This window comes from Idiotropiscis lumnitzeri, chromosome 1 (genome assembly GCF_059441095.1).
Source record: "Idiotropiscis lumnitzeri isolate Australia: NSW breed Sydney's pygmy pipehorse chromosome 1, RoL_Ilum_1.0, whole genome shotgun sequence".
Taxonomy (NCBI): domain Eukaryota; kingdom Metazoa; phylum Chordata; class Actinopteri; order Syngnathiformes; family Syngnathidae; genus Idiotropiscis; species Idiotropiscis lumnitzeri.
In genome coordinates, this window is record NC_142391.1 from 37191732 (window position 1) to 37207325 (window position 15594).

The window sequence follows — 15594 nt, forward strand, 5'->3', positions numbered from 1 at the left end:
ACACTAAGGTACGAAAGGGCTGAAGAAATACGGTGTATAATATTTTTAGTACATTTATATAAAAAAATGGACAAATTCATGTATTTAGGGGACTAAGTCCTGCTGAATCACACAAAGTGACCATCATGTTGGAAGAACGGGGAGAAACTCCATTGTAATTGTTGCATCACGCTCATGATTATGATTGCATATAAAGTCTATATTTGGAATTGCCTTCAACTCAAGACTCTCCTAACGTTACACGCACTCAGTCATGTCCATTTAGAACAGATTGACCGATATTTGTGTGTTGTTGATTCCACTGACAAAACACCATGTACCACCAATAAAACCACCACAAATCAAGCCCGGTGTTCTCTTTCGATTGCCCCCGGGATGTTTGTTTTTCCCCATTGTTACCTGGAGGCCATCTGCTGTCATGGGAGGCGACACTACACGATGGATGAAATCAGTTCATGTTGACACATGGAAGACAAGCATTATGTTTAATAGCAGAAGTGCAATAGTTTACAAAAAGAAAGTGCTGGACCAACACTTAATTATTGTTCATTTGCTATGTATTAATATTTAAATAGGTCGTATCGTTTTAGACAAACTTGCAGTGCTAAACCCCAAGAGTATTTAGAACCTCTCGGGACAAACAGAGTCACTTAGACCCCTCCCCATCAAGCACTACTCACATGATTGTAAACGAGAAAGCGTCAAAGTAGCAACAATAGACATGATGGAACCATCAGCGGAGACGAACCCACAGATACAGATCAGTGCGGACGAGCACGAGGAGTGGCTCAACATGGACAGTCCGGATGGCGAAAGTGTGGACGAATGTGACGCTGTCGACAAGGAGACACAGGCAAAGGTGCAGTCCGTTTTCCATCATGTACGCAGCCAGATCAGATCACAAGCGGCTCTGAAGATCTCAAAGAGTAGCATAATGGAGTTGGTGAACCAACTCAAAGACAAACAGCCTTTGGAACAGATTACGTGTCGGGAAAAGGAAGACCACCTCACAGGTGAGAGTCAGGGTGAAGCAGATCAAAGAGATGAAGCATTGCGTGCCGTTTTTGAGAAGAAGCTGGAGGACACCAAAAAAGCTCTTAGGGATGAATTTGAAGTCCAGCTTTTACAAGTGCGCACTGACATGCAGGCCTACACCGAGCAGTCCCTGAAAGACTTGGAATGTAAGATTCAAAGAGCGCCGCTCAACGAACAACAAGAGAGCAAAGGACAAGTCAAGAAACAGAAGCCTTCAACAGCTGCTCTGTCTCAGAGAGGGCGAGCCTTGACCCGGACCATGACCACTATCATTCCCAAGACTTACCCGTCCGTCATTGTGGGCCCACGTGCAAAATCTGAGACTCTGACCTCCTCAAAGGTGGAAAACTCTCGAATTGTCCTGAGAGAATCAGGGGTCTCTTCAATGGGTAGCAAGTCCTACCAGATTCGCAAGCCTTTGCCCCCAGTCCGGCCCCCATTGCACCAGTGCAAAAAGACTGTCAAGCCAAAAGCAAAAATAGGAAAGTGATTCTACGGAAAGATACTGGCTGTCCATGTACTGAGGTTAGAGCCACTACAAAAAGGAAAAATATAAACAATGACGTGTTATTATTGTAAGCATATAAATGTCTGTTTTTGAGCTGCTATTTGTGCTAAGATCATTTTGTTGAAGCTTTTGTGATATTAAAGAAAGTGAAGCTAAATTATCTTATCTCATTTTATCTGGGGTCATCCTTCTCCCAAGCCGCTTCCTTCATTTCTTCAAGGGGAATCCCAAGGCATTACCAGGTTAGCCGGGAGGCATAGTCTCTCCGTCGTGTCCTATGCGCAGTGCCCGTAACACCTCACCAGGGAGGCGTCCAGGAGCCAATCTGATCAGATGTCCAAACCACCTTATCTGGCTCTTCCCACTGCGGAGGAGCTGCATCTCTACCCCGAGCCTCTCCTGGATTTCTCAGCCCATGTCTACTGGAGAGCCTGATAATGCCAGTCGTGTAGCCAGAAATATTTCAAACGGGTGGCCAGGGTGACGTAATACCTCAGTGAGGGGTAGCCGTACCCGCGTCCGTCATTGTTTATCATACCACACAGTCCGGATTTCATTAAATAAAATTCACATGGATACAGAACAACGCTCATAATCAAGCAGGAACAACTCCAATTAAAAGCATCATGCTGAGCTCCATTTACTAGATAATGCCATTTTCTTTGCAGTGACTTTGCTTTTATAATCAATTGTGACTGCCAACCAATGCCATTTTGCATACTACAATCAATGGCTCATTCATTCAAATCATTTCTAAAACTGACAATGCCACATAAGACTCTAAATTCTTAACAATTCTAAATGTTACTTTTTACTGAGGTTTTTTTGCCAGCTTGCATTATATATGTGTGTGTGCGCGCCTGGGTGAGTGCAAGGTTAGTAATTGTGAGCATTTTATTTCATGAAACCATGACAGATTATTTGCGTTTAAAACAATTATTCTTGAAACTACTTGTCCCCTAGGTATGTGGGTGACCAGTGGAGTGACCACAGAGTGACAAGAGGTACCCTTGCCACCCTGTTACTCCTCTCCTGGGTCATGCCATTTTGTAGAGGTGTTAGAATGATGACTAGAGCGAAAAAATGTCATGCACTTTGAATGACCCACTATGCATTTGGAAGATTAGTGAGCATAAATGGGCTCTCAACAGGTTTATAAAGACCACAATGCATTGCGAGCAGGAAATCAAAATGACGCAAGTGAGCGCCAGCGCACGAGTGAACATTTGAGCGATGCAGTAACTATACAAAATCATTTTATTTGATTAGAAATACATACAACAAAGAAAATGAAAACATGTAAAATCGATATTTTTTTATTTTCACAATATTGGATATCTTAATGTGCCAGTGTGTCATGACAGGTGCGGTGGTCACATGTGATATGTGATGAGGAGCATGGAGTGAGCTGCCAGACAGAATTTTAGAATATTAGGATACTATATAGTGCGGGATTATATTGCGAATGTTGGGTGAGGGGATAAGAGTGGACATTTGGACTCAACCTATGACGACTGATGATGACAGATCATGACTCCATCGCTGGCGGATGACGGATGTTATTGTTCTCAGGTGCGTCCACCACTGCAATTTTGACTATGACCAAACTTTAAAAAATCACTTACAGTCCTCCTCCATACTTGTTGTGGGTTTCCTCTGCAGTGGACAGTACTAAAAAATACTTAAGAACAATTAAAAGACATTTTAGGATTAAGCAGGATTCTAATAAAAAGTGATAGTTTTGATTTAGTTTTGCTAAACTGTATGATATTTGTAATTTTGTATTTGTAACAATGTGAAACTATCAGTCTCTATGCAAAGATTTCATAGAAGAAATTCACTCAACCAAACATAATTGGGGTGCCATTCGCTCATCTATAATGACTTGGAGGGTCAATTTCCAAGGCTAAAATGTAAAATGTCAGAGAGCCATTGGAGAGGTGCTAGTCTGCATCCTGGCTGTTGAGGTACCCTTGAACAAGGCACTGTCCCCACAACCCCAGTCAAGAGGTGCAAAAGGCCTATTTTGCATACCTATTTCATTCTGCTTTCTTTTTTTGTGTGTGTGTGTCAAATACGTTTTATGAAAGGGATTTGAACCAGGACATTTGGACTCATAGTTGTCCCATTTGACCAAGCAATATAGCAATACACATATTCCTTTTCTTTAAGAAAAGCAAATATACTGTACGACAAAATATCAAGTGATTGAACATAAAGGTAAACATAAAACCAAAGCCCTCCACAATCCCCCATCATTACCCCCATCTTCTGTTCAAGGTAAACTGCACTTTTTGCAGGCCAGAATGGGAACCACAATAAAATTAAAATTGATTTCATCCTGAAGGACCCCCATCGGCACCATATCTTAAAAATAAATTAAAACAAAAAATCAGTTAAGGGTCTGGTTCAAAATTGTACATCTTCCTAATCAAAAACCAGAATTGTCTAAAATGTCAGTCTAAAAAACAAAACAAAACATTTGGGCACTTGTGTGATCATAACCTTTTGTGTAAGGCCCTTTACTTTTCCAGTATGACTGAATCTCAGCTCACTGTGGCGACAAAGGCAGCGGGGTCGATGACAAAATGTTATTGTAGTTGTCCCATTTGACCAACAGGTGGCAGTAGATCACTGGTATGGATTCACATCCTGAGGAGGTCTAGCTTCACCCTTTACCCGTCAACATTTTAAACATCTTGAGTTTGTTTTTACTGAGATAAACTCCTAAACGCTCTTATATTTTGTATGAAATCATCATTATGCTATTTGTAGCTATTAATGTCTGTTTTGTACACTCTGGTGATAATGCAGCTGCTCTGATACTACATTTATCAGATAATACAATAAATGGCGACAGCTCAATTAAGGCTCAGCTGCAGAAAAGTTAACCCAGCTCTTGATTTAGCACGGAGACCTGAGCACCTGAGTGCCCCCCAGCAGCTGAACTCGCTTCTGGGTCCAGCCGCAGTGACAGAAGCTGCATTTGGGCCTGCAGCAAGCGGGCCTCACAATGGACTGAATAGAGAAGCGTGTGAAGAGGGTCTTTGTGTGCTGAGGGATGATGAGTCCAGAGCAACCGCATCCGGAGGCGACGTAAGGCCAGCACATTCAGGTCTGGCCAAGGCGTCGCCGTCTTCGGAAGTAGCATCTCAAGCTTAAATTATAACCAGCAGCACCGCTCATTACTATGCATGCGCAGGCTCTCTGGTCTCTCCTTCAAATAAACGGCTGAACACTTAACATACCAATCCAATCAAACAATTATATTTGCATTATATATGCAAATGTACTAAAAAAGTATGTTCTATGATTGCAGATCTTTTGCAGATGGGGAGGAAAATTAAGATGCCAATTGTTATGTCATGTATATGTAGTGCTAGCATTCTAAAACTTAGAGTATCTTTATTAAAAAAAATTAGAACCTGCAACCACTCAGTGCATTATGTGGTGATGTGCAGCTAAGGCGTTTCTTTTTTTTCCCCCTGATTATTATTTTTTTTTATTTCACATGTTTGATGGTTATTGTTTACCATAACTTTTTCCATTTGCACCTCATTTGAACTCAATCTTTTTTTCATGTTTTCAATTACATTAGGAAAAAGGAAAGATGAATTCATCACAATCAAAGAAAAAAAAAACGATTTGAGGATCAAACAAAGTGCTCAAAGGACAATGCCATACACACAAAATTCTTATGTTGCCATAAGCTGTTGAGCCCGCCTCCTCCTCAAAGTGCTACAGAATTTGAAGGGAAAGAAAATTTGAATGTGATCTGAATACGTTTTCTGCTCACAAAAATAACGGGATCCAATGTCTCCTCTTTCTGGTGTGACACAAGTGGTTATTCCAAACACATTTACTTACTACATGATTGTGTGCTACATCGTATAGAGTTGACCATGACAGAAATCCACTCATTCACCAAATACAGAATGCATCAAGCAAGTCGCTTTGTAATAAGTGATCATTTCAATGAATTCAGATTCAGACTCATAAAGAACCTCAGATCCTTCTCACAAAAGGTGACTTTCCAACATGAATCTTTATCATTCACTTCACTCAGCTGTTCTCAAAAGTGACTAAAGTTGTCATTCAGTGATTATTAAGCACATTTGGCACTTTATGGTGAAAAGTTGACCGCCATGTTCATTATAGTACAGAGCCCCAGCACATCAAAAGATTTCATCTTTCTAATTGATAAAACCTAAAGGAATGAAGCTAAGTAATGTGATTTCAAGGTCACTAAGTAAGCTTGGCAAAAGAGTGGTAAAATAGACATGCAGTCAATGCAGTTATTAATCGCAGAAAAGTCATGCAAAACTCGTACTGGTATCACCATTCGAGTTTTAGTGCGAACCATCTTAAATTGAAATGAGTTGTAATTGCCCTTTTGATTTCGATGTATTTATTTGTTATTAGAGGTATGAATAATATGTTGAAGCAGATTATTAATCATTTCATGTGTTTTAATTAACCCAAACTCATGAACCCATTGACTCATTTCCAGCAATTGGACTGCTACATATTATTTATACATCAGGTGTGATATGGACCATTATGGTGCCATTGAACATTTTTCATAAATATAGGTCACTGCATCTCAGCTAGTTCAAGAGTCAAGAGGGTTTGTTATCATTTAGCTACAATGCGATCGTGTCTCCGTGACTTATTTACAAAGTAGTAGTTAATTACCGCTATTTTTTCAGAGTGGTGTTTCAAATTTCTCGGCATGTCCCAGGAATCATAATGTATACAATATGATGAGGAAGGAAAAAATTGACATTGGTAGCTTCAAAAAGAAGAGGCTGTATATGACTAAACTGAATCTGTCTGGTCAGTGTGGGAGTAATTGTTTTGGTGCATCAGAGGCGATGCTGTCTAGACTGACACTGGGCACCCGCACACTCCCCCAACTCAGACACCTTATGTTATTAACTGTACATTGTGAGCCTTAATCCCTCGGACAGTTACTCATCACAAGGCGTCAATCCCTCACTGAGGACCAACTGCCTTGATAATGCGCTCACGTGACATGACAGCATCTTAGAACAAGACAACAAAACAAAATGTTATCTTTGTTATATTATTTGTATGTGTTAACTTTGATCAAACTTAAATATGCATCTTTTGTTTGACCTCTGTTGTGGTTAAGAGCTGCGGATTCGTGCGTGTAGGGGTGTGTGCGCGCGTGTGTGTGTGTGTGTGAGTACACTTTGGCAACAGGTGGACGGACACTACAGAGAAAGTCGGGTACGCGTTGACAGCCTTCGGAATGTGTCAGATCTCAGTGTCCATGTGCATATTAGCAAACTCACACACACGCACCAACTACACACACACACGCAAAGTGCATTTGGTGCTGCTTGGGTGGGATAGAACAGCAGGGAGATCTGAGAAGAGGCAAACACTTGTGTTTTGGTGGCCCTGTTCATAAGTCCCATTTGGGTGTGACAGCTCAGCTCAGCTCCCACACAGGAACAGGCACCTGTGTCTGTTTGTTTAGCCCACTTCTCACATCCACCTATACTGCTCCAGATTCTCCCAAAAACTCTTAATTATAAATGTAAAGCCCTCACTGGTCACATTAGCTTTAAGAACAAGGTTCATGAACTGATTCAAAGTCTCCCATATAGACACTGATGAAATGATGAAATTGCATTAAAAGGCATGCGATTAGGCTGCAGCCCTAGGAAAAAACAAACTAAAATAGGAGAAAACAGCAAACGAGTTTGTATAAACGCTGCGCTTGAAATGTACTAAATATTTTGTTTCCATCCAGCAGGCAAATTATTTATAGAGATGTTTGTTGTGCTCCCCATAAACTGTCGGAACCTCAAGGTTTATAGTCCCTTATTTCTAACCGTATTTCAAACTGTCAAGATGCAACATATTATTGAAGTTTGCATGTTTTCAAACATGTTACAGCAATTTTGGAATTGATATTTCAAGAATCAAAGTTTGCTTTATTGACTACTTCTGTCCGAAATGCCATGCGGCTGCTTCGCTTATGTTAAATAATGATAATTCTTCGGATTTTCACTGCAGCATTTATCAGTCATCAGGTTAGAAATTGAGGATGTGCATTCCATCCAGTTTCTCAAAACAAAGAGTCATTTTGACCAATATGATGACCATGTGGTGCAACGATTAATGATCAGCCCCAAACCATATACTTTGACAGATATTCGGGGATGGCAAAAGGCAAAAAAAAAAAAAAAAACAACATCTGACCCATTTCACAAACTGAATTTATTTTTTTTAAATCTTCCAATTGCTCTTTAATCCAGATCAAGACTAACATATATGTTATTTTTACCTTACCTCCACCGAAGTCTCTCGGAAATAGGTTAAGCTCCATAGGCAATGCCAAGTAACAAACAAACAAACACATACTTGATGGAAACATAAACACCTGGGTGGATGTGATTATCAAAATGTAAACCATTCGACATTCCATACATTCCTAAAGTGTTTGTGAAGCAAATTTAACTGTTGACCAAAGTCAACTTCTTTTCAGTAATCGCCATACTAATAATGAATCATTATAACCAGATTTCTTTTTGCAATTGTTCTCACACACGCAGACACACAGGCCACACACCAGCATAGACAACGTTGAAGTGTTTTCTGGAGCCTACGACTGTTGTTTTTCTGAACCGAGCCATTTCCTATAGACCCCCTCGCCTCCCACCTCTTCCCTACGTGGTGCTTGGGTCAGCTGGTCTTCTGGGTGACTTATCTCGTATTGAACTGGCGGCGCTAACAGCATCAGACAAGTTCATCTCAATAATAATAACATTAAGTCCAGACAGTCCTGCATGCATGATTGGCTCCGCCTCAATTTGCTTTATTAGTGTTGATCTGATATTGGCAATGGTGTGCAAATATGAACCAGATGAGGGCTTCGGGTCTTTCTCATGGTAAAATCGTTTTAGGGTGCAGTAAAAGACGGTTTGGGGTTTGTTTGCCCTTAAAGTCAGGATGGTGAAGTGAACTCATAAATCCCCACCAAAAGGCATCCATGTGATTGGACGATGTTAGGCTGGGCACACAGGCCTTCTGACTGATTTCAACATCCACCGCAACTTTAACCAGGAAGTCCACAGATGTAACATGTGAGCAGTCCCACAACAAAGACCAGATGAATGATCGGCCTTCACAGTTGCACACGTGTTGCTGCCTTTTGATGCGAGGCAAAAGACACTAGCGCGATGTGGTAATTTCTCCCAAATTTTACACTGAATACGATTTCCCTCCATCCTCCTCAACCTGCACCGCCCCCCACCCCACTGCAGCCCAACGGGTGCTCTAACCGCAATCTCTTGTCACCACAGACAAATATTGACTTGTTCGTGGTTCAGCTTCTGCCAGGATTAGAGCCCCACTTCCTCCCTCCACAAACTGTAAACAGTCATTATGTCCCGGCAAATCAAAGCACTTCTCTGAAGAGTCCCACGCTTGAAAAAAAACCCGTATAGTTTAGAGATAACCCCATTGAAAGTTTTTATTTGACTTGTTTTACATTTGCGTACCCATTTATCTATTGTCACCGTGCAATTAAGAGCGTCTCAGATTTTTTTTTAAATTATGATTTGGATCCTTTTTTAATAAAAAAAAAAAAAAGAAAGCAAAACACACTTTGAAGAAAAACTACAATTATAATTAGTCTAATTAAATTAATTACATTAAATATAATTAATGATCTTTTTCCACCAAAAGAAAAGGTGAAATGTGAATTTCAGCGGACATCGACAACAGACAAAATGTGTTTGAATATCTTGCGCCACAAGATAGAGCCCCATCTGTCACAGGTGAACACTGAATACACACTTTCAGGATGGCCGCTGCTTCGCATAATCTGGTTACAGTCTGGATACTGACTGTGAATCAATAGAGATTAGAGATCTATTAGTCTGAAGGTGTAAACCAACTGCAAGGCATTCATAACAAAGCTGCTGATACATATCACTCAAATAACAGGATGGGCTCATGAAACTGATGTAGAAAGAAACTTTTAAAGGGCGTCTTTTGTTCTTTTTCTCCTTTTAATTTCAAGTTTCTGTGGTGCAACGGTACTTTTCACTCAATGAGGAGTAGAGATCTTGGTTTTGTAGAACACATCTTTAATACAGTAGTTAGTGACAGTGATTTCAAAAATAAAACATACAAATTCATCTGTTATGTCGAGCCCCTTTAGCGCAGAGGCCACACTACAGACCTCCACCCACCCCAACACCCGATTCCTGTCCCCCAACAACATTTGTCAACTGCCATCTGCCACTCTGCCCCCTCACCCCCTCCTTCCCGTCTCCTCGGCAAAATCTATATCATTAAACTGCAACACCTTTGCTCCTCTTTCAGGCCCTCATCTCTCCTGCAAAACACATTTCAAAGGAGGACACACTATATACACATTCAGTACAAGTGCTTCTAAAACAAAACAGTAATACATTTGGAGAAATACCATGATATGAAAATACTGTACACCTTTAAGATTCATCCAGTGTCATTCTTTTTTTCCCCGTAAAGTTATTTATTTTCCCCGTAAATTGATTCACAATTCAAAGAAAAGGAGGAGGAACAAAGCAGCACAGGAGCTCAGCCAGCTGGCTCCTGCTTTCCAAGTCCACTTGAAATGATGGAGAATATTGAGCGGGAGCACGTCAAAGTTCATCTTGTCGTCTTACCAGCGCAAATGGACACGTAAAGTCTGTATTATTTTTTTACAAGTGTTCCAGTGGTTGTAGCTGGGCCTGTCCCACAGCTCCTCCTTTGCTCCACATTTGGCCTTACAACTCTAGACTTTGGTGGCTAAAGACTGAATCTCGGACTTCTGAGTCTGGGCACTCAACGTGGACGACATGGAGCTCATGTGGCCGTGCATGGCCTTCTTCAGGTTGAGCAGGCACAGGCACTGCGAGCGAAAGCGCAGGTCGAAGAAAGCATACAGGAACGGGTTGAGGCAGCTGTTGACATAGGCTAGGCAAGTCGCGTACGGGTGAGCCAGAAGCAGGAAGCGGAGGAAGCCACAGGAGCTCGGGGCCAGGTTCAGGTAGGACAGGGCGTCCATGCTCTTCAAGACGTGGAAGGGCGTCCAGCAAATGGCGAACACAACCACCAGGGTGGTGATGATTTTCAGCAGCCTTTTCTTCTTCTGGTCCTCCTTGCGCAGATTGTTGAAGTGGCGTGTGACGGTACAGCCGATGAAGCAGTAGAAGATGGTCATGGCCAAGAACGGAAGGAGGAAGCCAAGAGCCGAGGAGGACAAGCTAAGTCCGGCAATCCAGAAGTACTCGTGCCTCTGGTTGAGGGTCACCAGGCTGAAGTCCATGGCACAAGTGGTCCGGTTGTAGTTCTGGTCGCTGATGGTGGTGCGGAAGAGCAGCGTGGGGAGAGCCAGCAAGCCAGATAGCAGCCATATTGCACCGAGGGATGCCAGCATGGTGCCCCTTGACCTCAACCTGCTGCTGGACAGAGAGTGCACGATGGCCAGGTAGCGGTCAAAGCTGAGACAGGTGAGGCAGAAGACGCTGGCGTACATGTTGACCAGAACCACATAGCTGCTGATCTTACACAGAGCCACGCCAAAGGGCCAGTGGTAGCCCAGAGCTGTGTACACAGCCCACAGAGGAAGGGTCACCACAAAGGTGAGGTCAGCCAGCGCCAGGTTGCCAATGTAGACGTCCGCCGCCCGGCGCTTGGATTTGGACCTCCAAACGGTGAAGATGACCACGCCGTTTCCCGAAAGGCCGAGGATGAAGATGAGCATGTAGAGAACCGGGATGAGGGAGTAGGACGGCTCCCACTCGGAGAAGTCGCACACCGTGTCGTTGTCGTCGTAGTAATCGTAACTGTCTACATATTCCCCGGTGGTGGTCTCCATGGTGTGGGGCACAAAAAAAAAAATCCTCAAGGTAAATCAAAGTTTCTAAAGAACAAGTAAATAAAAAGTCCTGCACTGGTCCAAAAGGCCTCTGAGATAAAGCAAACTCAACGGGAACTAGACGTCCTACTGCTGGCAACTGGAGGAGAGGGACGCCAAGCGTGTGAGTGACTGTTGCCGGCTGACTGCCTTTTTAAACTCAGCCCCCCATAAACCCCTCACATCCCACACCCCCCATGATGACCCCACCTTTTCACTCCTCTACTCCCCCCTCCCACAAACATCTCAGCCCTCCCCCTCTTCTAAAGAATATGTTATTCTTGTTCAGACAGGTCAAACCTGATCTGGATTTGTTTTTGGTTCCAAATTCCAAATTACTGTAATGACAAACTGGATTTTAATCATAATTAATCATTTTAGATAGCTATGTAAGAACGTTTTGTCTATTTTTTAAGGAGACAAAAATATTTTGGTTTCTGACTTTTTTAATTGAATTTTGAACAAGTTTTAAGCAACTTTATTTTCTGCTTTTGCTTCTGGCTGTGTTGGTCCGACGATGATTCTGTACCTGAGCAGGACATGTCTTGACTTGAGTCATCATGTTTAACATTACAATTAGTCCAATTAGATGCTTGTTAAAAGTGTTATGTGTCAGACAATTAGTCAACCCCCCGGCAGAAAAAAACCCCCCTCCAGATCGACAAAACCTCAATTAGAACAAAAATACCAAAAATAAAGTCATAAAATCCAAATCCAAATTGAAGACGATGAATGTCAAAGGGTTTGAAGATTAGATAAAATGACAGCAAGAGACGTGTTAATTCAATTCTCAAGTCAGGAGATTCATTTCCATGAGAACACAAAACACAAACACACCGCTTTAAAACAAAAACGAATGGAAAATCCACATTGTATTTGTGAATGCCATTTAAAAACATACAAATAAATCCCAATTTAATGTCATTTATTTACCCAATTGTGTCCAAGGTGTTCATTTGAGCTGCTGTTTTTTGGGTTTAATACTATTAAGTGAGGTAAAGTATGTTAGCGAACAGAGTATATATTTGGATCAGATTTTTGGACAGCTATGCATAGAAAAATCCATTCAACTAATATTGTATTTGATTTGAATATTGAGGATTAAAGACAACAATTTGGAATAAATATGAACAATTTAAATTTGAAATCAGGTTTAGCTAACACTGATGGTGTTATTTGTGATATATATATATATATATATATATATATATATATATGTATATATATATATATTCTACTTTGAAGTAATTTTAGTCAAAATAAATGATTTCACCTACACTTGATCCTCACCCAACATGCAATAACTGTGGCAAGCAGTCAAACACACACCAGGTGGGGCCCACCTCTACCTCACTCCCAGGGAGAGGATTGGCGCCCTGCCGCTCGCATCCCCTGGACAAATAAATGTATAGATTTAAAAAAAATAAAAGCAAGAAGATAAGAAACAGATGGCCAGATTAGAGCGTTGTCGTGGATATCTTCTGAAGACCTCCTTACTTGTTAATCATAGCCGTGATAGTGAAAAGATAAAGACCTGATGCTGAGCCTCAAGTCAGTTTTATGGCAGTGGGAGTGTTTTTTTTTTTAGTCAAGATTTACTCACTTGTGTTTCTCAATTAAAAAGTTTAAAGAAAGGTCCGTCAGACATCTGCATGGAATTTGACAATTGTTGTGTGGGCGTTATGACATTTTTTATTGCAAAGGCAAAAGGTTTGTGATATTCAGCTATATTAAGGGACCAAAAGGAGCCATGGGGATCGTTTATTATAACTGCATGTCAGTCGCAGTGTGATCAGAGGAGCAGATAGCTGAGAGGATTGTTTGAAGTGAAATTTGTTGCTGGTGCACACGCTCCCCTTTACATGATATGGTGCCAGCGAGACCCCACAAATCAGGCAGCGGCATTTAGAAAGGTCATGGGTTGCATGGGTCTCCGGGGTCATGGTGCAGTGTCATTTGAATCAAACTGGAAACAAGTTTGGACACAACGTGAGAGTCATCCCTGCTGACCACTTTTTAGTGCATGAAAATAATATTAATTCATGCTACTCTCTGATGGGTGTTTCCATTTAATTTAATTCTGATTGGAGACCTTTCGCACGGGCTTGCTAAGTGCCGACTCCTCTGTGTCAGACGAAGTCACACACTTGCGCCGTGGAGCCAGTGGCATACCCCCAAATGTGCGAGGGCACTGCTCCTGCTGAGGAGTTTGCTGATTGGCAGAAGATCTTGTTTACGTGCCGGTTTGCTGTCTTCTTGTGTGTCCATACAATGATTTGGACTTATATTGCGGGCATTAAAAATCAGGCAGCGCCTAATAACAAAACTTTAAACTTGTAGAGACGTTTATTTTGAGTGTCCCCAATTAAATTCTTACAGGTGAGGGAATGACACCATATCAATCCCTCACATCTGACAACTCTTGACCGAACTCATGTCATCTATTGTTCATTTTTATTGACTAAAGCGCTGCAGCATTATTTTGGTAATGCATGCTGCATTTGAAGAGCATTTTACATTTTATGAGTCAGCAAACTCCAACGTAATTTATGTATACATATATTTTATAAATAGCAATAATATGTCCAATTTTTTTTTCCAGTGCTGTGCCGTAGATGATTTCAATGTTGTTCGAAGATTAATGTCTGAGGTTTGAATTTTTTTTGCATTCACTGAGCATACTTTACCAGCGTGGGAAAGCCATTAAACTTTTATCATGTGCATATTGTATTACAATACCATGTCCCAAATTATGTTGCACACCATATACCGGCATTTGCGTGAAGCTGCAAAGTAAGCCGCAACTGTAAAGTGGTCTGCAACTTTAAATGCTAAAGAGCCATTTTTTTCAAATCTGCACCAGTACAAGAACTGCATTGTGTTGCATTTATGAAATGCCACAGGGAAGACAAACAAAAATATGTTGAACTCTGCAAAAGGTTGTTTGGTTGAAGCTTACTTTAAGAGATCAATATCTATTTCAGTCCTTGTATCGGAAAAATGCTGACTTGCATTCCATCATTATTTTTATCACATCTGGAGCACGTAGCAGTAAATTAAATTAGAATGGTTATTTCACTTAACAATGTAAAATATATATTTGTAAAATAATAGTCAATTTAAATATTTATTCTACCTGGTTATTTAGTTATGCACCTCAACTTCCATGCACAGTGTTGGCACATCAGGGCTATTGGCATCATCTTCATTTGCACACATAAACATATTTCATTAGACATGTAACATTGAACGTTCTATTTTCCTCAGAAACTTGCTTTTTTTCTTTTCTTTTCTTGGATTTATCCATAGTTGGCCTATTGGGAGACGAATAGCTCAATAATCGGTGCTTGTGACACATATATTGAGTGACAATAATAACTTAAAATGCTTTAATGTTACAGAAGGGCACCATGATCAAATTTAGAATTACATTTGAAAAATTAAATCTCTAATTTAAAAAAGTAAATTATCTTCCAAACTCAGAGGCAGCGACGGCAAATACAATACAATACAATTTTAAGGGATGACAAACCACATGCGGCTGCGGGGGTCAAGTAACGACCAATCATGGCTCAGCTTCAGAAAACAGGTGAGCCGTGATTGGTCATTACATGAGCCCCGAACAACTGTGATGTCATTTTTAGTCGACAGAGGTGACAGAATGTCCGCACCCTGAGTTGGATAAAAACAGGGAGAGTTGGCTGTTTAACTCATATTCATAAACGCAATATTAATCAGAATGCTACTTTTAGGACTAGTGGAGGTTGATCGAATATATTATTGCAAATAATATTTGGGGAAGACTCCACCTTTGAATACTCCCTCAACGCTGACAATGCGCGCATCAAACAGAGTACAGGATGTATCCAAAAGGCATCATGCACCCTGGGAGACACCTGGCCGGGAGGGTTTTTGAGTTGATTGCTTTTGTTGCCAATGCAAAACAAAAATCTTGCCAGTTTTGCCCAAGCTTGTGTTTCTTTCATGTTTACTTGATGCATGCATTGTTTCTCTTGCAGCCTTTCAACTCTGATCGTTTCAAAGTTGAACTTTTGCTTCTGTGCTGGAGTGCTCTTCCATTTACAGTATGTTTTCCTGCACACATAGTAGCTCGGTCAGGAATGAC

General features: G+C 41.2%; 1 protein-coding gene across 1 annotated transcript; it reads right to left on the reverse strand.

The window, feature by feature from the left end:
* Positions 1-9648: 9648 nt before the first annotated feature.
* Positions 9649-11578, reverse strand: aplnra (apelin receptor a). Its single transcript, XM_088305956.1, has one exon. It carries the CDS (start codon positions 11427-11429, stop codon positions 10344-10346), a length of 1086 nt encoding a protein of 361 aa, XP_088162082.1. The 5' UTR covers positions 11430-11578; the 3' UTR covers positions 9649-10343.
* Positions 11579-15594: the final 4016 nt, after the last annotated feature.